Genomic DNA, 22,328 nt, shown 5'->3' on the forward strand with positions numbered 1-22,328 from the left:
GTAACCTACTCAACTATGCTAGAGCCCATAATAGCTTGTGGCTGCACACGGAAGTTTCTAGCATGAATAATCTTATGATCCCTTTGAGCCTGGGTGGCGGTCCTTCAGGCAACACTGGGTTCTCCAGGTGCCTCAATCCACCCAGATGTGAGTTTTAGTTGCCACCTTAAGTAAACCATTAATTAACAATCTTACATCTGTCGTGAAAATCTCTCAAACCCAATCCACGTCTACTAGCATAGCATAGCAATATAAGCAAACGTAGAAGTAACTCCCAAGGGTTTGATAATAAACAGGGCAATAGGTACTACCTCAACTACATCCCAATACCCACAATTTAATTAGATCCTAACCATGCAATGTTTGAGGGTTGGTCTAATGCAATAAAACTGGGTAGTAAAAGAGGTATGATCAACGTGTTACTTGCCTTGCGGATGATCCGTGAAACTAAGCGATTCGAAGTAGCAAGCGGCGCACTCCGGGTACTCTATCGCAAACAAACAAGCTTACAATAAGCACTCATCAAATACACAGGTAAAACTCAAATAACGATCTAACCAAAAAGTTCAACTAAAGAACTCCGGTTTGCAAAAAGAATCAAATCAAACGAAGCAACGAAAGTGAAATGGCGAAAGAAACAAGCTTCGATTACTAATCTGGATCTAGGTCAAAATTTTACAGTAGCAAAAATTTGTTTGAGTGGGTTAAACAGAAAGAGAATTTCGAGACGATACTCTAGGCGCTTGAATCGCCTGATTCTGATAAACGAGCGAAAAGATAAACAAAAACGAAAATCTGATCGGAAATCGCGATCTGGAATAATCGCGGAAAATCCGACGAAAAAGAAAACTGACGAACAGTTAAACGAACGGACGTTCGTTAACAGCGTCTAACCGATGAACACATTCGTTAAAACGAACGGGTCGGTGAACGTTCACTAATTAAATAAACCGAAAAAATAAACCGATCTATATAAAAAAACTAGGGTTTCAAAAAAATAAACCGGGTGGTTTTAAAAAAAACGGATGGCGAACGGCGGCGGCTCTGGCTAACCTCCGGCGAGGCTCGGGACGGGGGCTCCGGCGGGTCGGGCGAGGGCGGCGAGGGGCGGCGGGGCTGCGGGCGTCGAAGGGCGACGGGGCGGCGGCGTACGGCGTCGGGGCGGCGAGCTCCTCGGGCGGCGGCGGCTCCTCGGGCGGCGGCGGCTTCGGATCGGGGCGGGGACGGGGTGAGGGAGAGGGGGCGGGGTCGGGGGTATAAAAGGAGGGGGTGCCGTGGAGGAGGGGGCAAGGCGGCGGGCGGCGGCGTGCTCGAGCTGGACTCGGCGGCGGCGCTGCGTGCCCGAGAGGGAGACGGGGCGCGGGGCAGGCTGGGCTTCGGCCCAGTCAGCGCGCTCGGCGTTTTTTTTAAATAATTCCGCCGGATCTAAAAAAATCATTAAAAAATCCAAAAATGCTAAAACAAATTTTCACCGTCTAATTAAAATAATTAGAACAAGATGAACATTTTTCTTGGCCCAAAATGCAGTTTTGAAAACGTGACATTTTTTTAACGCATTTAAAATTACAAATAAAACTCGAATAAAATCAAATATTTGATTTTAATATTTTTCCTCCAATATTTCAATTATTTTGGAGAAGTCATATTTTCTCCTCTCATTTATTTTAATATGAAATATTTTTCGGAGAGAAAAATAATTAAAACCAAAAATCCTCGTTTTATTATTTGATAAAGATCAAATATGAAAACCGGGGAAAATCCCCAACTCTCTCCGAGGGTCCTTGAGTTGCTTAGGATTTTCGAGGATTTGCCAAAATGCAATAAAATATGCTATGCAATGATGATCTAATGTATAACTTTCCAAATTGAAAATTTGGGATGTTACAAACCTACCCCCTTAAGATGAATCTCGCCCTCGAGATTCGGGTTGGCTAGAAAATAGGTGAGAGTGGTTCTTCCGTAGATCTTCCTCTCGCTCCCAGGTGGCTTCATCTTCAGGGTGACTCCACTGAACTTTGCAGAACTTGATAACCTTGCTGCGGGTGACTCGGCTGGCATACTCAAGAATCTTAACTGGTTTCTCCTCATAGGTCAAATCACTTTCCAACTGAATCGCTTCCAGGGGCACTGTATCTCTCAGTGGTATCTCGGCCATTTCTGCGTGGCACTTCATTAACTGGGAAATGTGAAATACATCATGAACTCCTGACAATCCTTCAGGCAATTCCAGCTTGTAAGCAACTTCTCCCATACGCTCCAAAACTCTGTATGGTCCGATAAAACGGGGCGCTAACTTTCCTTTAACTCCAAAGCTTTCACTCCTCGAAGTGGTGATACTCAAAGATAAACTCTGCCTCCGACTTCGTGAACTGTCTCCTTACGTTTAGAATCTGCATAACTCTTCTGCCTGGACTGGGCTACCTTGAGCCTATCGCGAATCAACTTCACTTTATGTTCTGATTCCTTAATCAAATCTGGTCCAAACAACTGGCGGTTTCCAACTTCGTCGCATAACAATGATGTCCTACACCTCCTTCCGTACAAGGCTTCGAAAGGGGCCATCTTCAAACTGGTTTGATAGCTGTTGTTGTAAGAAAACTCTGTATATGGCAAATTGTCGTCCCAACTAGATCCATAATCTAGCGCACAAGCTCTCAACATGTCCTCCAAAATATGATTGACTCTCACGGTCTGTCCATCTGTCTGTGGGTGAAAGGCTGTACTGAATTCTAGCCTAGTTCCCAAAGTTTCATGTAACTAATTCCAGAACTTCGAGGTAAACTGGGTTCCTCTATCTGATACAATGGTCCTCGGAACTCCATGCAAACATACGATCCTGGTCATGTATATCTTTGCCAACTTAGCACTGGTGTAAGTGGTCTTCACTGGGATGAAATGAGCTACTTTCGTCAAACGATCGACTACAACCCATATTGAGTCATAGCCTGAACGAGTCCTGGGCAATCCCGTGATAAAATCCATGCCTATTTTATCCCACTTCCATTCGGGTATCGGCAATGGCTGTAGCAATCCTGCTGGCTTCTGATGCTCTGCCTTCACTCTCTGACATACATCACAAACTGCTACATACTCCACAATATCCTTCTTCATTCTGGTCCACCAGAAAGTATCCTTCAAATCCAAATACATCTTGGTATTTCCTGGGTGAATCAAATACGGTGAATCATGGGCCTCTTGCAAGATCAACTTCCTGATCTCCGGATCATTGGGCACATAAACGCGGTCCTCAAACCACAAGGTATCGTGCTCATCCTCACGAAATCCCTTGGCTTTTCCTTCGCTCATCCTTTCTTTTATCTCGTCAATCTCCTTGTCTGTCTTCTGAGATTCTCTGATCTTTTCCATCAAGGTAGACTGAATCTCCAACGTTGCTAAATAGCCTCTTGGAACTATCTCCAAACATAGCTCGCGAAGATCCTCGGCTAATGATTTCGGTAATTCTCCGGTCATGAGGGTGTTAACATGGCTCTTGCGGCTCAATGCATCAGCTACTACGTTAGCCTTCCCTGGGTGATAATGCAATCTCATATCATAATCCTTAATGAGCTCCAACCATCTCCTTTGCCTGAGATTTAGCTGCTTCTGCGTGAAAATGTACTTCAAACTCTTGTGATCCGTGTACACCTCACAATGGTTTCCGATGAGAAAATGTCTCCATGTCTTCAACACATGCACTACGGCTGCTAACTCCAAATCATGCGTGGCATAATTCTTCTCATGGGGTTTAAGTTGTCGTGAAGCATATGAAACAACTCTTCCCTCCTGCATTAGCACTGCTCCAAGTCCTCGACGTGAAGCGTCGCAATATACTTCGTATTCCTTGCGCTGATCTGGCAGAATCAACACTGGTGATGTAACCAAACGTTTCTTCAACTCTTGGAAACTAGCTTCACATTCCTCAGTCCAATTGAATTTGATGTCCTTCTTTAACAGCTCTGTCATGGGCTTAGCGATTCTCGAGAAATTCTCAATGAACCTCCAGTAGTATCCTGCAAGTCCAAGAAAACTCCGGATTTCTCCAACTGACGTGGGTGATTCCCAGTTTGTTACTGTGTCAACTTTGGCGGGGTCTACGGCTATTCCTTCTCCGGATATAACATGTCCGAGGAATCCAACTTCCTTCAGCCAAAACTCACATTTGCTGAACTTGGCGTATAACTGGTGTTCTCTGAGCTTCTCAAGTACCAAACGCAAATGCTCCTTGTGCTCCTCTTCGTTCTTTGAGTAGACCAAAATGTCATCAATGAACACCACGACAAACTTATCCAAAAACTCCATAAACACTTTGTTCATCAGGTTCATGAAATAGGCAGGTGCGTTAGTCAGACCAAATGACATAACGGTATACGCATACAACCCATACCTGGTGGTAAAAGCTGTCTTAGGTATATCCTGCTCTCGAATCTTCAACTGATGGTATCCTGATCGTAGATCGATCTTGGAAAATACCTTAGCTCCTTGTAATCGGTCAAACAGATCATTGATCATTGGCAGTGGTTACTTGTTCTTGATGGTCACTTCATTCAATCCACCATAATCAACGACCATCCTCAACGATCCATCTTTCTTCTCCACTAGAAGTACTGGTGATCCCCAAGGTGACGAACTTGGGCGAATATAGCCTTTATCCACTAACTCCTTAATCTGCTTCTTAATCTCCTCCAAATCTTTTGCGGGCATCCTGTACGGTCTCTTAGATATTGGCCCTGTGCCTGGCAAAAGTTCAATCAAAAACTCAATGTCTCTATCTGGTGGCATGCCTGGCAACTCTTCTGGAAATACATCCGGGTACTCTTTCACCACTGGTACTTCCTCCTGTACAACTCCTGATAAGGAATTTACCTGAGTCCTCTTCGGCAAATGCCGAGATACATTCTTAATCCTTCTTCCTTCTGGGGTGGTAAGCAAAATCGTCTTACTGGCGCAATCGATGTGTCCTCCATACATCTATAGCCAATCCATTCCCAAAATCACATCCAAACCTTGCGACTCCAAAACTATTAGGTCTGAGGGGAAAACATGCCTACCTATGGCCAATGGCAACTGAAAACATCCTTGGCTTGCCATGTACTCTGCTCCTGGCGAGGTTACTAACATAGGTGTTCTAAGAACTTTGGTGGGCAATTTATACTTATCCACAAATCCCCTTGATATGTATGAATGCGATGCACCAGTATCAAAAAGAATGATTGCAGTAAATGACTTAACCAAAAACTTACCTATTACTGCATCAGGCTGTGCTTCAACCTCCTCCACGTAAACGTGGTTCACTTGTCCTTTATTGAACGGGTTAGGCTTCTTTCCAGAGCTTTCATTGCCATTTCCATTCTGGGCTTCCGGGCATTCAGTTGCATAATGTCCAGTCTTCTGGCACTTGAAACAAGTAATGTGACTTAGATCCCTCTTGGCTGGGGTAGATGGGTTATTACGGTTCTGCCCGTTGCTTCCTCCATTCCCATTACCATTCTTGGGTCCATTATGGTTGTGCAAACTACCTCCTCCATGGGTATGCTGAAACTGTCCTCCCGATTTCGGGGTAAAACATGGCTTCTGCTGAGCTCCAGAATTGTACTTCCCTTGTCCATACTTCCTCTTACGGTTTTCAATCTGCTGTTGCGTCCCTTCAATCATGAGAGCTCTATCTACCAACTCCTGGTAGTTGTTGAAGGTTTCTACCATCAACTGCATGCTCAGCTCATCATTCAGTCCTTCGAGAAACTTCTCCTGCTTGGCCGCATCTATAGCAACGTCATCGGGAGCATAACGTGCTAACTTACTAAAGTCCTCCACATACTGGCCTACGGTGCGTCCTCCTTGGCGTAGGTTGCGAAACTCATGCTTCTTCATAGCCATAGCTCCTGCTGAAACATGGGCAGTACGGAAGGCTTGTTGAAACTGGTCCCATGTGACAGTGTCAATAGGGTGGGTGGCTGTGTAATTCTCCCACCATGATGCTGCGGGTCCATCAAGCTGATGTGCGGCAAAACGCACTTTCTCCGCATCCGTGCATCCTGCAGTGGTCAACTCCCTTCCAACTTTGCGGAGCCAATCATCTGCAACAATCGGCTCGGTGCTGCTGGAAAACACCGGCGGATTTAGCCTCAAGAAACGGGCTAAGTGATCAACAGGTGGTGGTGGTGAGTTGTTGTTGTTGTTGTTGCCTTGGTTCTGTACTAACACTTGCATCAGGGCATTCTGCTGCTGAATCAACTGAGTGATCTCCGGTGGGAAAACAAATCCGGTGTCGTGTCTCGAAGGCATCTGATAGGTTTAGAATAGATGAGAATTTAGAATAGAATGAGGTCTAGAGGGAAAACACTACCCATATGCTCATGAGACAAAACACAATCAATATCACTCAATCAAATCAAACAAGGCATACAATCGATCTAACTATCGTTACAAAAAGTGCTCGGACTATACTATATACATGGGGGAATACTACTACTGATTCTGGTGGTCTACTAGAAATTTTGATCGGTCGAAGACTCCATGATATCTGCTCCAGCTTCATCAATAAAGTCATCTTCACTGGGGTCCGAGTCGGTGTCGTCGACGATGATGTAGTTATCCGGGCGAGTAGAATCGTCATCTTGTCCTTCAGGTGATGGGTCTTCCAGAAATACTTCGATCTTCTGTATCAGTTCGCCGTTCTTCTCCAACAACGTGGCGATCTCCTCCTCATATCCATCGCGCGTAGACTTGAGTTCTTCCTCCATCTCCGTGATCTTGGTCAATGCCTTCTTCAGATATATCATGTCTGAGCACATCCGATTCTCCTAGCGACGAATGTGTTGGTTTTGCTCCTGGATGAAAGCTGCAATTGATCCATCCTTCTTGGTGCTGATCATCCCATTGTTCATCTCGGCGTCCACAGATCTGATAAATAGTATCCTTAAGCTCCCTGCAGTAGACTTCTCCAATGCGTCCCATAGAGATGTGGGCTGCCATGCTCTTCCCTAAACTCCAGGTTGGTGCATCAAAGGAAAACTCTATAGGCTCAGTGACTGGCGTAAACGTCCTTCCAGGAATTTGAACTTGAATCTTCCAGTTCTCCTCTTCTGGTAGTGTGGCGTTGTGGGTCCTGGTGAAGCTTGGTATTCCGATGTTTAGGTACTTACTGACTTCCTTCAAGTGTCGTCCAAAAGGTGTATCTTCATCCGGTTGCATGAACTTGTTCCTTGCATCCGCCATTCCTAAAAGAGTAGAAAGTGGAGAGGAGTCAGAAATGAGAAGAGAGTAGTGTTCTAGGGTTTAAGCTTAGTGGTCGTGTCCTACAGTCAGCGTGTGCTCTGATACCACCTTTGTAGCGACCAGACCTCAAACAGTCTGTGCTGCTGTGCATCAATGTCATCCCTGGATCAGTAATGCTGACACGCACAGTACAAATGGAGGATTTATAACAGAGTGGCAATCACACACTTATTACATCGAGTATCTCAAAAGAGAAATAAGTATGATAAATATGGCTTAAGGCCATCTAATACGATAACAGCGGAAGGCTTGGAAGATAAGTGAGTCCATCAACTCCAACGGCATCATTGAGTATAAGACCACGACCTAAGGCACCTTACTCGTCGTCTGAAAAGTCTGCAACATAAAACGTTGCAGCCCGAAAACGGGTCAGCACATGGAATATGCAGGCAATGTAACACATAGAGAGTAATGAACATGATAATGCTATACTACGTGCATATGTGGCTGGTAGAAGGCTCTATGGTTACAGTTTTGCGAAAAGCCAATTTTTCCCTACTGCAATGGAATAAAAAAAATTAACTATCATGGTGGTTGTTAAACATTGAGATGGTTGACAGCATCTCAATCCCAATTAAGTAACATCATTAACCCAACAAGATTAATTAAAGTAACATGATGTGATACACATGATAATCCAGGAAGTAGATACTCAAGATGTCCATAACCGGGGACACGGCTAATCATGATTAGTTTGTACACTCTGCAGAGGTTTGTGCACTTTTCCCCACAAGACTCGATCGCCTCCGCTTGATTCTCGCACTACATGGTGTTTGAGAAACGGATGACCGAGACACAGTCTTTCAGAAACAATAACTCTTTACTCTGGGTGGACAGTTACACCTACTTTCCCCTACATCTGCTAGCCCACCTCTTCAAGAGATCATGTAACCTACTCAACTATGCTAGAGCCCATAATAGCTTGTGGCTGCACACGGAAGTTTCTAGCATGAATAATCTTATGATCCCTTTGAGCCTGGGTGGCGGTCCTTATAAAAACAGGCAACACTGGGTTCTCCAGGTGCCTCAATCCACCCAGATGTGAGTTTTAGTTGCCACCTTAAGTAAACCATTAATTAACAATCTCACATCTGTCGTGAAAATCTCTCAAACCCAATCCATGTCTACTAGCATAGCATAGCAATATAAGCAAACGTAGAAGTAACTCCCAAGGGTTTGATAATAAACAGGGCAATAGGTACTACCTCAACTACATCCCAATACCCACAATTTAATTAGATCCTAACCATGCAATGTTTGAGGGTTGGTCTAATGCAATAAAACTGGGTAGTAAAAGAGGTATGATCAACGTGTTACTTGCCTTGCTGATGATCCGTGAAACTTAGCGATTCGAAGTAGCAAGCGGCGCACTCCGGGTACTCTATCGCAAACAAACAAGCATACAATAAGCACTTTCAAATACACAGGTAAAACTCAAATAACGATCTAACCAGAAAGTTCAACTTAAGAACTCCGGTTTGCAAAAAGAATCAAATCAAACGAAGCAACGAAAGTCAAATGGCGAAAGAAACAAGCTTCGATTACTAATCTGGATCTAGGTCAAAATTTGACAGTAGCAAAAACTTGTTTGAGTGGGTTAAACGGAAAGAGAATTTCGAGACGAAACTCTAGGCGCTTGAATCGCCTGATTCCGATAAACGAGCGAAAAGATAAACGAAAACGAAAATCTGATCGGAAATCGCGATCTGGAATAATCGCGGAAAATCCGACGAAAAAGAAAACTGACGAACAGTTAAACGAACGGACGTTCGTTAACAGCGTCTAACCGACAAACACGTTCATTAAAACGAACGGGTCGGTGAACTTTCACTAATTAAATAAACCGAAAAAAGTGAACCGATCTATATAAAAAACAAGGGTTTCAAAAAAATAAACCGGGGTGGTTTAAAAAAACGGACGGCGAACGGCGGCGGCTCCGGCTAACCTCCGACGAGGCTCGGGACGGGGCTCCGGCGGGTCGGGCGAGGGCGGCGAGGGGCGGCGGGACTGCGGGCGTCGAAGGGCGACGGGACGGCGGCGGACGGCGTCGGTGCGGCGAGCTCCTCGGGCGGCGGCGGCGGCTCCTTGGGCGGCGGCGGCTTCGGATCGGGGCGGGGACGGGGTGAGGGAGAGGGGCGGGGACGGGGTGAGGGAGAGGGGGCGGGGTCGGGGGTACAAAAGGAGGGGGTGCCATGGAGGAGGGGGCAAGGCGGCAGGCGGCGGCGTGCTCGAGCTGGACTCAGCTGCGGCGGCGCGGCATGCCCGAGAGGGAGACGGGGCGCGGGGCAGGCTGGGCCGTCGGCTAGGCTTCGGCCCAGTCGGCGCGCTCGGCGTTTTTTTTAATAATTCCGCCGGATCTAAAAAAATCATAAAAAATAAATAAAAATCCAAAAATGCTAAAACAAATTTTTACCGTCTAATTAAAATAATTAGAACAAGATGAACATTTTTCTTGGCCCAAAATGCAGTTTTGAAAACGTGACATTTTTTAACGCATTTAAAATTACAAATAAAAATCGAATAAAATCAAATATTTGATTTTAATATTTTTCCTCCAATATTTCAATTATTTTGGAGAAGTCATATTTTCTCCTCTCATTTATTTTAATATGAAATATTTTTCGGAGAGAAAAATAATTAAAACCAAAAATCCTCGTTTTATTATTTGATAAAGATCAAATATGAAAACCGGGAAAAATCCCCAACTCTCTCCGAGGGTCCTTGAGTTGCTTAGGATTTTCGAGGATTTGCCAAAATGCAATAAAATATGCTATGCAATGATGATCTAATGTATAACATTCCAAATTGAAAATTTGGGATGTTACACAATAGCGTGGATGCCTCCCTATGCTCATATAGATCCATATCCATCATGGGACAGGTATGATACAAGGGCACATTCTCCATCTTATTTTAGACCATCTCACCAATATTGTGCAGCTCCGAGAAGATCAACATTTGAATAATAACATGTTAAAGACCGTTTCAATCATAAGGAATCGGTCCAGAGCTCAAGGAAGAAGAAAGAGGTGGTCAAGCAAGTTTACTGTGTTAAAAGAGATGGTCGTAAGAGTGCAACTTCATATTTGATCTCAAATGAAAAAAGAGCCAATTAAAATATTGACATTGGCTACTAAAGGCAATGAGACAAAGCAACCAATTATTGAGAGTCAAAGTGCCAAATCTGAAGAAAAGAAGTTGAGAGTGCATAAGGCCAAAAAGGAATTGCCATTGGTCAAACCAGAATTACAGTCGAGATGCCCACTCGGCTTAAAGTATTGGCAAAAGAAGGAATTACAAAATCTTAGTGCACAAGAGCTGAGACAGAAGAACATGGCATGGGTTCCCAAGAGGACCATTCATAACAAAAATGATGTGCATGCTTCTATTGCAACAAGTACAATAAAAGTGAAGAAAGATAAGAATAGAAGCAACAAACAATTAAGCCGAAGGTGTGCATCACAACATCAAAATCTTCGGTTAGCACATCGTCTATTTTCTTCAACAATGACATTGATGCCTTTGCCATGGAATTCATCCACAGGTATGATCAGTTACTCTCCATGGACTTATTTTGATCCATGGATGCAACAAAATTTTCTATACCATGACAGAGTATTACCAAATCACTATACATTTGGTTACTTACATTTTTGTTGCTAATACAAAGGGGCCAAAATATCTTATTGCTATTTCATTTGTTTATTTCGGCTATACATACTTTGGTGGGTGAATACTACATGGACCTCATTGTAATGGCCGATATTTATCTATCGCCCTAAGAATATATCTAAGAATGGTCGGTGTGGTATTCTAACATCATCCTTAGTTTGAGCAGAGATTGAGATAAGTGCTTGCAAAGGAATTTGTCAAATTGATGCCATTGAAGATATTATGCATAGACCAATTCACCAAAATTGCAAAGTGAACTTATGTTTTGATTGGGTGTGCTTTGGCTTATTACTATTCAGAATTTATGTAAGGCCAAATCATGGTTGATTTTATTATTGAGCATCATACTGACATCAGGCATAATATCGATTTTAGCTTGATCTCTCTAGTACCATGGAGGTTATATATATTGATGGTCAAATTTGTAGCAATGGCTGGTGTTGTTTATATATCTCCTTATGGTGCTATCTTGTGAAGCCTCATGCCGCTTAAAATATTTATGCATAAATGATCGAAGCCGAATATGCATTGTTATTCGGATTGGAGCTTTTCCTTGCTATAGGTGCTATACATATTGAGGCTTTCGGTGATTCCTTATGAGTAGTACAACAATGAAAAGTTATCAATGTTTTGACGAAATACTTATAGTTTATCATGAGGTATGTCTAGATGCAAAATTTACCTTATGTTGCTTCAAAATTGTTCATATATCTAGACATGACAATTTGAAAGAGTTGGCAGAGCAAGCATCCGACTGCTATATTAATCATGGTGTACTGCATTTCTATCAATAGCCGATGCTTATTCTTGCCAACATAGCTAATACCGAATTGGAGCTCACCACCTCGGCCACTAATGAAACTTTTGTGCAGACGAATTATGTATTGGAGGAAGTTCATTCTTAATTATCTGCAAAATCCTAGCGAAAGGGAGAACAATATGGTTCAGAGGATGGTTTTGATCTATGGAACCTTATCACCCGATTGTTATAGAAGCTGAGAAGTTTTCACTCAAGTTTGCATCAAGAGGTTCAAACAAGCAATGGCCGATATATACTTATCGTCCTAAGAACATGCAAAATGGCCAATGGAGTGTTGTCATCGTCCTTAAAACAAGCTATGCGCAAGTTATTTTTGGCACACAAGCTTTGCCGACAAACAGGGGGGCATGTGTTGTCACCAGATTTTGGCATAGTCAAAAGCATAATTAAGAAGACCTCAAATGAAAAAGTGCTCAATGTGAGAAAGTTCCGTATCGTCAAAAGGAGAAACTTTGATATTTGGGCCATAGCCATCCGGTCTCATCTCTAAGGCTGAAGTTATGTTCGAAGTTCTATGATTTTGTATCCAGAACACTATTCAGCTGATTACGCCCTCAACACTGCATCGTATGGAAAAATGGTCTACACGAATTGTCTTCGTCTCGTCGAAGCGATCGATTTTGATATAAAAGTCATTCCAATCTGAGTTAGTATGCAAAAGTTAGAGCCATCGGAATGCAGCTGTGTCAGGAGGCACAAAATGGCGGGCCCCACCAGACACCCTGTCTGATGGGTAGCACGAATAATAGCCTGTTTTGCGTGAGCGATCTGACCTTCAAGATGACCCCTGATCAAAAAACGTTCAACATGAAAGTTGTTCATATTGTCGAAATAGTCAAGATTGCTTTTGGACTCGTTTCCATCCGAGGTCGTTTACCGCCACAAAAAAGACCCGCAAGGTGCAGCCAGTTTAAACCGAACAGTTTTGGAAAGTTCGGATAAAACCAATCCGAATTTGACTAGGGTTTTGGACGTGCATCCAAGCCTTTTTCTTGCACGGGAAATCCATCCGCCTCTTATATACCGAAGGGGTGACGGCCGATTGAACAACACTAAATCGAACAAATCATTTATCACTTTTTATCTTTTTATATTTTCTCCTTAACCCTAGTTCTTCTTCTTCCTCGTTCTTCGTCCGTTCTTCTTGTTGCAGGGCGGCGAACCTCGAAGCCCTAGGGGCGATCAGGTCGACCTAGGGCAGGCCATAGCCGCTGCGTGCCCTGACGGGGTCCCTCCCGGGCGTGTGGGGTTTCGGCTCCTCAAAAGCACCCGCCGGATTGCTTGCGTACCGCGCTTCCGGACGGGTCTCCTTCGACATGAGCTGCGGTGCATCATCCTCGGCATTGGAGGTACACGGTGACGTGTTCGTGTGCCAATACTCATGCCATCGAGTTTCTGAGCACTGAGCTACTGCTACGATCTTCCCCATCCCGGCTTGCGGCGTGCACCGCAGGTCGGGACAACAAGCCTCTGAAACCCCACCTCTTTAAGTCCTATACGGGAGAAGGGTGATAAGATTTTTGGAGAGCGTTCTGCACGGCTACTGACTTGCTCATCACGGACACCCCGGACGCCAACGGCCACTTCCCGAACAACGGCTTCTTCCCTGACGTAGACGACCTCTTCGACGATATGGGTGGCAACGTTAACGCTACTGCTACTGCCATAGCTCAGTACGTTTTCATGTTCTTTTTGTTCGAGATCCTGCTACAGTTTCTTCTTCTAGTATCTGTTCTAGATATGTTTTGTTCTAGTTTATATGTGCAGATGCTATTTGCCTTCTCACTGTTAGATTGCATAACTTGTTTCATCTATGCTATAATAGTCATGTTTTATCTAGTATTTTTATGGATTAAATCATATGGTAAATTGCTGAGATATATACATGGGGAGTCATAGAACTTGCACGTGACGGCCAGTTTGGTGCATAAACTTGCAAAATATGTGTTTCTGGTCATCAAGCTTGCGTGGCCGTGCGAATACGGTCAAATTTCCGGTACGCGGGTGTATTCACTGCCTACATGGCATGCTATCGTGGCTAGGGCCCATTGCCAACGGCTAAAGCGCCGTGCATGTGATATTTTTTTTGCACAAACACCTTCGAGTTTTTTTAAGAATTCAAGCAAAATTTTAGTTGATTAGTCTGGAAAATTTTAGTTGATTAGTCTGGAAAATTTACGTACATTCATTTTGGCATATATTTTATTTTATCTGGTTTTCCAATTTAAAATCATTCGAATCCAAACAAAATTCCTTTGATTTGTTCTAAAGAAATTTACATACATTCATTATGAACTATATTATCTTTTATATGGATTTCTCAAATTCTAAAAAAAATGATTTGTCTGAAAAAATTATGTACATTCATTTTGACCTATATTGTTTTTTATCAAGATTTTCAAATTTAAAATTATTTGAATTCAAACAAAAGGTTTGTTGATTTTTCCAAAAGAATTTATGTACATTCTTTCTACAATACAGTTTATTTTATCTAGATTTCTTAATTTAAAATTATTTGAATTCAAACAACATACAATCATGCTGCACTATATTTTGTTTTATCTAGATTTTCTAATTTTATTTTTATGAATTCAAACAGAAATTTGGTTGATTTGTCCGTAAAAAATATGTGCATTCATTCTGCACTATATTTCCTTTTATGTAAATATTTTAATTTAAAATTATTCAAATTCAAAATAAAAATCTAGTCTATCTGTTTATAAAATTTATCTAGAATATAAGTTGTTTTCTTACATAGAAAAAAAGGAAAGAAGAATACATAAGATGAATTGTGTTTATCTCTTTATGTGTCATTGTGGCCGGATGGTTCAAACCGGGGCTTCCACCTTTATCCGGCCCCATTTCCGGTTTTGATTTCTATTTTAATTCGTACGATCTTCTTATATAAAGCTAATTGTGCACGTTAGACGTAAAATGTCAGTGGGCCGATTGGCTAGCTAGGTGCACGCGAATTGCAGCAGGCTGTGTGGTCGAATTCCACCCACAAGCCTTTTTTCATTTTATTTCAGAATTGTTTTGTGCAAACAAATGAAATGCAACGGTGCTTTCTAAAAAAACGAGTGGATTACCCACCTTCTCAGCCACACGTGCACGGGATACGGCGGCTACGGTAGAAAGCGCCGTATTTGCACGCTTACGCAAGTTTGATGACTAAAAATATGTATTTTACAAGTTTATATACCAAACTGACCGTTGCATGCATGTTCTATGACTCCCCATATATTTGCCTCTCCTGTGATTGCTGCATAAAGAATGAAGTTTTTTATTTAGTGCTAAATAAAAAAATTCAGAAGTTCGAAACAGGAGTTACACCCTGAATGATAAAACGAAATCATTATTTTTACTTGGCCGGGCGAATCATTATTCTCCATGAACTAGATAATACCCCGCACGTTGCTGCGGGATATTTGCTCATTCTTTTGAATGCGTGTATATTAAAAAATATGAAGGCAATGATCGCACTTAGAAAAAAGGCATGATACCAGGCAAGGAATTGCTCGAATAAAGTTAAAGAATCATTGTCCATGATGAATTAACTCTTTTAGCAATTAAATGGTATAACTCACATTTTACACCTAGCAAATTGGAACTCGCAAAATACGGTTACCAGATTATGGATCTTAAAATTTCTTATAAAAATATGCAATAAAAAAGTAAAAGCGATTTCACACCGAAAATTAATGTCCACACATACAACGGGGGTGAAAGTACAATATATTCATTGGATAGAAGTAATAAGAAGTTGCATAGCTGATCAGTTTCTGATGTAGTCATGGATTCATTCCGATATATGCAAATATATGTTGGGTGCGCCCAAGAGCTAAATAATCAACTTAATAATCAAAGTACCTACCTGCAAGTATATATGAGACAAAAGGGAATTATATTCGCATTGCAAGTATATATAGTCAAAGAACACTGAAAATTAATGTACACACACTTAGTTGAAGCATCAGCTTAATAGTCAAAGAGCCTACCAGCAAGAATATATATGAGACAAAAAGAATTGAAAATCAACTTCGACGTAGATGAGATAGACCATCATTAATAGTAGTGCTCCCTTTCATGAAACAAATTTAACTGCGTGCAAGTATATATCGACTTACCAATCTATCCATCTCTTGTGGGGAAAAATATTTTCTTGAATCCAAAAATTGATTACCACTGTCATCAGCATGATGCACTCACCTGTCCATACAACACAGTTCTAAAAACACAAAAGGAGTTTAGGGTATTGATACATACTGTACAACGAATTAAGGCAGAGTGGAAGGACTGTATCTGCAGAGGAACAAAATGGCATATAGGTGTTGTCGCCATCATAGAGTAGACAACAATGGTGGCGGAGCGTCCCGCCAGGCTTCTTCATATTAGGCATATGGTGAAGGCTTGATGGGAATGAAACTCAAGCAAATCTGTGGCCTTCTCTTACCCCAACAGTTTGACCATCCGTTACTCTCGTGCGCCTGTGTCGCCGCTTCGGAATCTCCCACTGGTTCAGATGTAAACTGAATCAAAGATACAAACCACAAGGCACAATCTGAATGTCGAAAGAATAGTACATACGCGCACACTGAACAAAAGAAATTTAAATGCTAATGCAATCTCTTTTTCTTGCGGGGAAGTGCTAATGCAATCTTGGCCGTGAATCATATATACTGCTTTTAAATCCCAAAAGGAGTACAGAGTAGTGCCAATACTGCTTTTAAATCCCAAAAGGCCCAATCACTGAAGCCACGAGAAACGATTTAAACCCCCATGGCTCCCCCGCAAAAAAAACGAATGGCTTGCCCATGAATACGATGAAGATATAAAAAATCTCTTCCTCTAGTTTATTTTTTTTGGGAAAAGCCATTATGGCGGTTTATATTTCATGTGAAAACAGCGATACATCGTTTGTGAATACATCTAGCAGAAACTTCGGAGGCTCTGATTTCCACACAATAGTTCGAGAGACCTCGGAATTCCTAGCCAACAAATCTGCCGCCATATTAGCTTCCCTAGGACAATGAGAAAAAATTATAGAAATAAATTACGAGCTAAGAAAGAGCATTCTTCATAAATTGCTGCTGCCGGTCCAAGCGAATTTCCTCCGTTTTGAATGATTTCAATGACTTCCATGCAATCACCTTCTGCGCATATCTTGTTGCATCCAGTTTCACTTGTGAGGAGAAGTCCATCTCTTAAGCCTTGTGCTTCCGCCGTAGCCGCTTCTTCAACAAAAGGGATATTGCTGCAGGATGCCGCCACAAAGAAACCGGAGTGGTCCTGAAGTATAGCACCTGTAGCGCCAGTGCCATTGTCAATGTCGAAACCTGTGTCCACATTCAGCTTGATTGTGCCCTCTGGTGGTTTCTCCCAGCCATGTCTCCTAATTCTGTTGTGCTTAAATTTTGCTCTTGAGTAATTTTTTGCTAGTGCCGATATTGCTTGCACTGATCTGGTAGTTTGATACGACCAGAGACAGGTGCGAACAAAAAACACTCACCTGGGCAAGCCATTCGTTTTTTGACCACATATTTTTATTTCCCCCCGCTTCTCTCTTTGAGCCACTGACAGGTAGGACCTGCATGGAGAGAGAGAAAGTGAGCTGACCTCGTATGGATTGTTTGACCTGTCAAATAGATGAAATACAGAGCTATACAATCTGAAAGTGACCGTATAATCAACTCAACACATATATAGTGACCATATTAACCGTATTCTTAAGTACAGTTATCAAAATGAGTGTACACGATAAGTTCAGTGACCATCAGTGCATTTTACTCTTTCTTCAAACAATATGCGTGCAGGACCACCAACACAACAATCTCTACTCCTAATGGAGCAGTTGGTGAATAGTCTGCGCGGTTTATTTTCACTGGTTTATTTTCGTCATCCTCCCACCTTCGTTTTATTTTCGTCATCCTCCCACCTCCGTTAACTCGCTACCCTCCTGCGAAAAAACCGGTGCCAAAAAAAAACCCTACGATCGATCCCTCGTGCCCACAGCAGATCGTTCTCCGCAGCCAACCAGCCCTTCGCACGCCCGATCCACCCCTTCGCCCCCGCCGCGGCCGATCCATCCCTGTGCCGCGGCCGATCCCAACCTTCGCCGTCGCCCTCGCACATCAAAGCAGCCGCCCGTCCATCGTACGATCTGCTTCAGGATCGCTGCAGGAGGCGGCGATTTGCTGTGGGATCGCTTCAGGAGACGGGGCCGCGATCCTGTTTACGATACGCCGGCGATCACGCCCAGGATCCGATGGCGATCCCCTTCTGGACACACACATCAGATCGGCCGGCGCTGATCCCCTTTCAGTAGTACGTAATGCAAGTTCATACACAATAGTCTGTGCGGTACCTATGTTCAAAAACCACATAATCGCTGCAGGAGGCGGCGATCTGCTGTGGGATCGCTTCAGGAGATGGGGCCGCGATCCCGTTTACGAGACGCCGGCGATCACGCCCAGGATTGCACGGCGATCCCCTTCTGGACACGCACATCATCTCAGTAGTACGTATTGCAAGTTCATACACAATACAGTACCTATGTTCAAAAATTACATACAGAATTTAGTTCAAAATAGGGAGCCACAGAATCTCTAATGGCTTCCTTTCCTGGAGCATGGTAGGCCAAACACCCGTTCTGAAATTGACAAGAAAGAACTGGTTATGAAACTTGGCTCAGAATCGCTTAGGAGCTGCTAATTCCATACATCAACTTCATGACGAGCATGTATTATTTGCAGATCTGAGTTTGTTGCTTGTACTTACTTGGATTGCTCAATGTCGGCAACCTGGCAGTACATCCAGAATAGGGATCCAGCAGATCCGCTTAGTGTACATATACATCAACCTCATGACTTCCTTTCTTGGAGCATGGTAGGCCAGACACCCGTTCTGAAATTGACAATAAATAACTGTTTAAGAAACTTGCAACAGAATCGCTTAGGAGCTGCTAATTCCATACATCAACTTCATGACGAGCTATTTACGCAAGTTGCTGTACATCTTCATGCACCATTCTGACTATACATATACATCAACTTAGGGATCCAGCAGATCCGCTTAGTGTACATATACATCAACTTCATGACGAGCATGTATTATTTGCAAAACTGAGTGTGTTGCTTCTACTTACTTGGATTGCTGACTGTCGGCAACATTCACAGCCTCTATTCTTCTCACTTGACCTGCTGGGTGTGCTGCTTGTTCTTCTTACTTTGCCAGATCGTCCCGGAGCAGTATGACCGATTCGTTTCCGCAGAGCTCCCAGACAAGCATAAGTATTCGGAATTGTATGCAATGGTGGTAAAACATATGATGCACGGACCATGCGGTGCTCTCAACCAGAAGAATGTTTACATGCAAGAAAACGGATGCTAGTGCAGATACCCGCGGCCGTTCAATGAAAACACAGCACAGGGGAAGGACTCGTACCCAGTTTATCGACGTAGAGACGATGGAAGGCGTGCTAAGGTCCGAGGGAAGATGTTGGACAATAGATGGGTTGTGCCTTATAACCCATACCTTCTGCGGATGTTCAATTGCCACATCAACGTTGAGGTTTGCTCTAGCATAAAGGCCGGCAAATATCTTTACAAGTACATTTACAAGGGACATGATAAGGCTTCTTTCAGCATCGACCAGCCCGACGCCAATGGTAACATTGATGAGATCAAGAGATACGTTGACGCAAGGTGGATCACCCCTCCGGAGGCTATGTGGAGGATATTTGGCTTTCCACTTTGCGCCAATTACCCGCCTGTCTTGCAGTTGCCTCTTCATCTCCCGAATATGCACAGGGTCGCATTCAATGCGCAGGCTGACTTGAAAAATGTTGTCGCCTCAGAAATAATTCAAAATCCATGTTAACGGAGTATTTAAAGGCTAACCAGGAACACCCTCGGGCTAGGCATATATTGTACAAGGATTTTCCCGGAAGCTTCACGTGGCAGAAGAAAAAGAAGTTTTGGAAGCCGCGGGTCGAGCGTTTTCAAATAGGCCGCATCGTGTCTGCCAATCCTGCCGAGGGGGAGCGATACTATCTGCGTGTGTTGCTAAACCATGTTACGGGCAAAACATCCTTCGACGACTTGCTCACCGTGGACGGCGTGCTATGTGGGAGCTTTAGATAAGCTGCTGAAAGGTTGGGACTCATTGAGGCAGACAACACGCTCGACGACTGTCTTACTGAGGCTGAGCAGTGGGCGATGTCATGTTCTCTTAGGAGGCTCTTCGCAACCATCTTGGTGCACTGCGAGCCAGGCGACGTGCGTGGTTTATGGGATAGGCACCTCGAGCCTATGTCAGATGACTATCGTCGATCACGCACGTCCCCTGACGAGGTGGAGCAGATGGTGTTGCTAGACATTAGGGGTATGTTGCAGTCCATGGGTAAAGACATTGTTGATTTCGCTCTTCCAAGCATAGATGATGCGTTTGACCCAACCGAGGGCGAGGCAAGAGAGGTCATCGAGGAATCAACTGTTGAGTTTGACGTGGATGACACTAAGTTGTCATCTTCCCTGAACTTGGAGCAGAGGGCCGCATACGACGAGATACTAGCGGCTATTGAATGCGATGATGGGGGTGTATTCTTTGTTGATGGCCCTGGAGGTACAGGGAAGACCTTCCTATACAGGGCGATGCTTGCCAAGGTGAGGAGCAAGGGCAAGATTGGTATCGCTACCGCGACGTCGGGCGTCGCCGCTTCTATCATGCCTGGCGGCAGGACTGCCCACTCGAGGTTCAAGATCCCATTGAGTTGCGATGATGGAGCCTCGTGCAGCTTTACCAAGCAGAGTGGGACCGCCAAGCTGCTAAGGATGGCCTCATTGATAATATGGGACGAGGCCAGCATGACGAAGCGACAAGCGGTCGAGGCATTGGACAATAGCATGCGCGACATCATGGGAATATGTGACCGACCCTTTGGAGGAAAGACTGTTGTTTTTGGCGGGGACTTTAGGCAGGTGCTTCCGGTCGTCAGAAGGGGGTCGCGGGGCTAGATAATTGATGCAACCCTTCGAAGTTCTCATCTATGGAAGGGTATGCGGCGGCTTCGGCTCATCACCAACATGAGGGCTCATAATGACAGGTGGTTTGCAGATTACTTGCTAAGGGTCGGCAATGGCACTGAGGATGTCGACGATCAAGGGAACATACTACTCCCTGAAGATATTTGTCTGCCGTCTACAGGCGAGGTTGACGACCTGGAGAAACTTATTGACCATGTATTTCCGAGTCTAGATGACAACATGTCTGATTCTAATTACATGACATCTTGAGCAATCCTTTCCACGACAAAGGACAACGTCGACAAGATAAACATCCGCATGATAGAGCGTTTTCATGGAGATGAAGTAATCTACCATAGCTTTGACAGTGCGGAGGACGACCCATATGGCTACTACGCTCAGGAGTTTCTGAATGGATTGACTCCTAATGGTCTTCCTCCGCATGCACTCAAGCTAAAGCTGAACTGCCATGTCATACTTCTAAGGAACATTGATCCAGCTAATGGACTGTGTAACGGCACTAGGCTTGTTGTTAGAGGTTTTGAGAGGAACACCATTGATGCAGAAATCGTGATTGGACAACACGCTGGTAGGAGGGTCTTCCTTCCTCGAATACCTCTCTGCCCATCTGAAAACGGCATGTTTCCGTTCAAGTTTAAGAGAAAGCAATTTCCTATAAGGCTTAGCTTTGCTATGACCATTAACAAGGCTCAAGGGCAGACCATCCCGATTGTTGGTGTCTACCTACCCAATCCCGTGTTCTCTCATGGTCAGCTCTATGTTGCTTTGTCTCGAGCCACCGCGAAGAGAAACATAAAGATACTCATTCAGAAGGAGAAGCCGAAGGAGAAGGCCAACAAGCTAAAGGACAATCCAAAGAAGCGAAAAAGACCGATTGTGTCCTTACTGACCTCGATGAAGAACATCGTCTACAAGGAAGTCCTTACAGGCTGAAGTCTGGTCTTAATAGACTGGCAGGTTTAGTAATGACAGAGCATTTACTCTTGCGATGGTCAAGATATGCTGTAATTCATTTTTTTACATATATATTTTTATTTGGTATTTTGATAGTTGGAGGTATACACCATCATCGCCGTTATAGATTTTCTACAAGCATACTTTTTCATGTGTAATATGTGATTCAGATATAATGATTGGCAGGATAAAGACCTGGAACATGCAATGAAACTTTGTATTACAGCAAGTTATCATATCTGTTGTTATTATTTTGGTATTTTGATAGTATGTTTGAATGTAAGCTTATGGACGTCCTTATTATCCTCTGCAATCATTTGCTAGGTCAGAACTATAAAATTCTGATTGGTCTGAATTATAGGACCAACACACGCAGGAGGGAAGTTTGTGTAGCTTGTGAAGATATATTTTGCATATGTACTTCAAATAAATAATAAAATGTTAGCCTGCGTACTTGCGAATAAGTTTAAATGCCCGCGTGACTTTGGAAAATGTGACAATGCACATGTCTGATCGCTGAAGTGTACAATCTTTGGAACAAAGTTAGAATACTTGGTACTTTC

At 43.5% G+C, this 22,328-nt stretch overlaps 1 protein-coding gene across 1 annotated transcript; it reads left to right on the forward strand.

Annotated features, from left to right (window-relative positions):
* Positions 1 to 19,261: 19,261 nt before the first annotated feature.
* On the forward strand, positions 19,262 to 21,744 carry LOC109772504 (uncharacterized). Its single transcript, XM_020331184.3, has 4 exons — positions 19,262 to 19,433; positions 19,940 to 20,745; positions 20,821 to 21,006; positions 21,082 to 21,744. Exons 1-4 carry the CDS (start codon positions 19,262 to 19,264, stop codon positions 21,742 to 21,744), a joined length of 1,827 nt encoding a protein of 608 aa, XP_020186773.3.
* Positions 21,745 to 22,328: the final 584 nt, after the last annotated feature.

Source organism: Aegilops tauschii, chromosome 6 (assembly GCF_002575655.3).
Source record: "Aegilops tauschii subsp. strangulata cultivar AL8/78 chromosome 6, Aet v6.0, whole genome shotgun sequence".
In the NCBI taxonomy this organism is placed as follows: Eukaryota; Viridiplantae; Streptophyta; class Magnoliopsida; order Poales; family Poaceae; genus Aegilops; species Aegilops tauschii.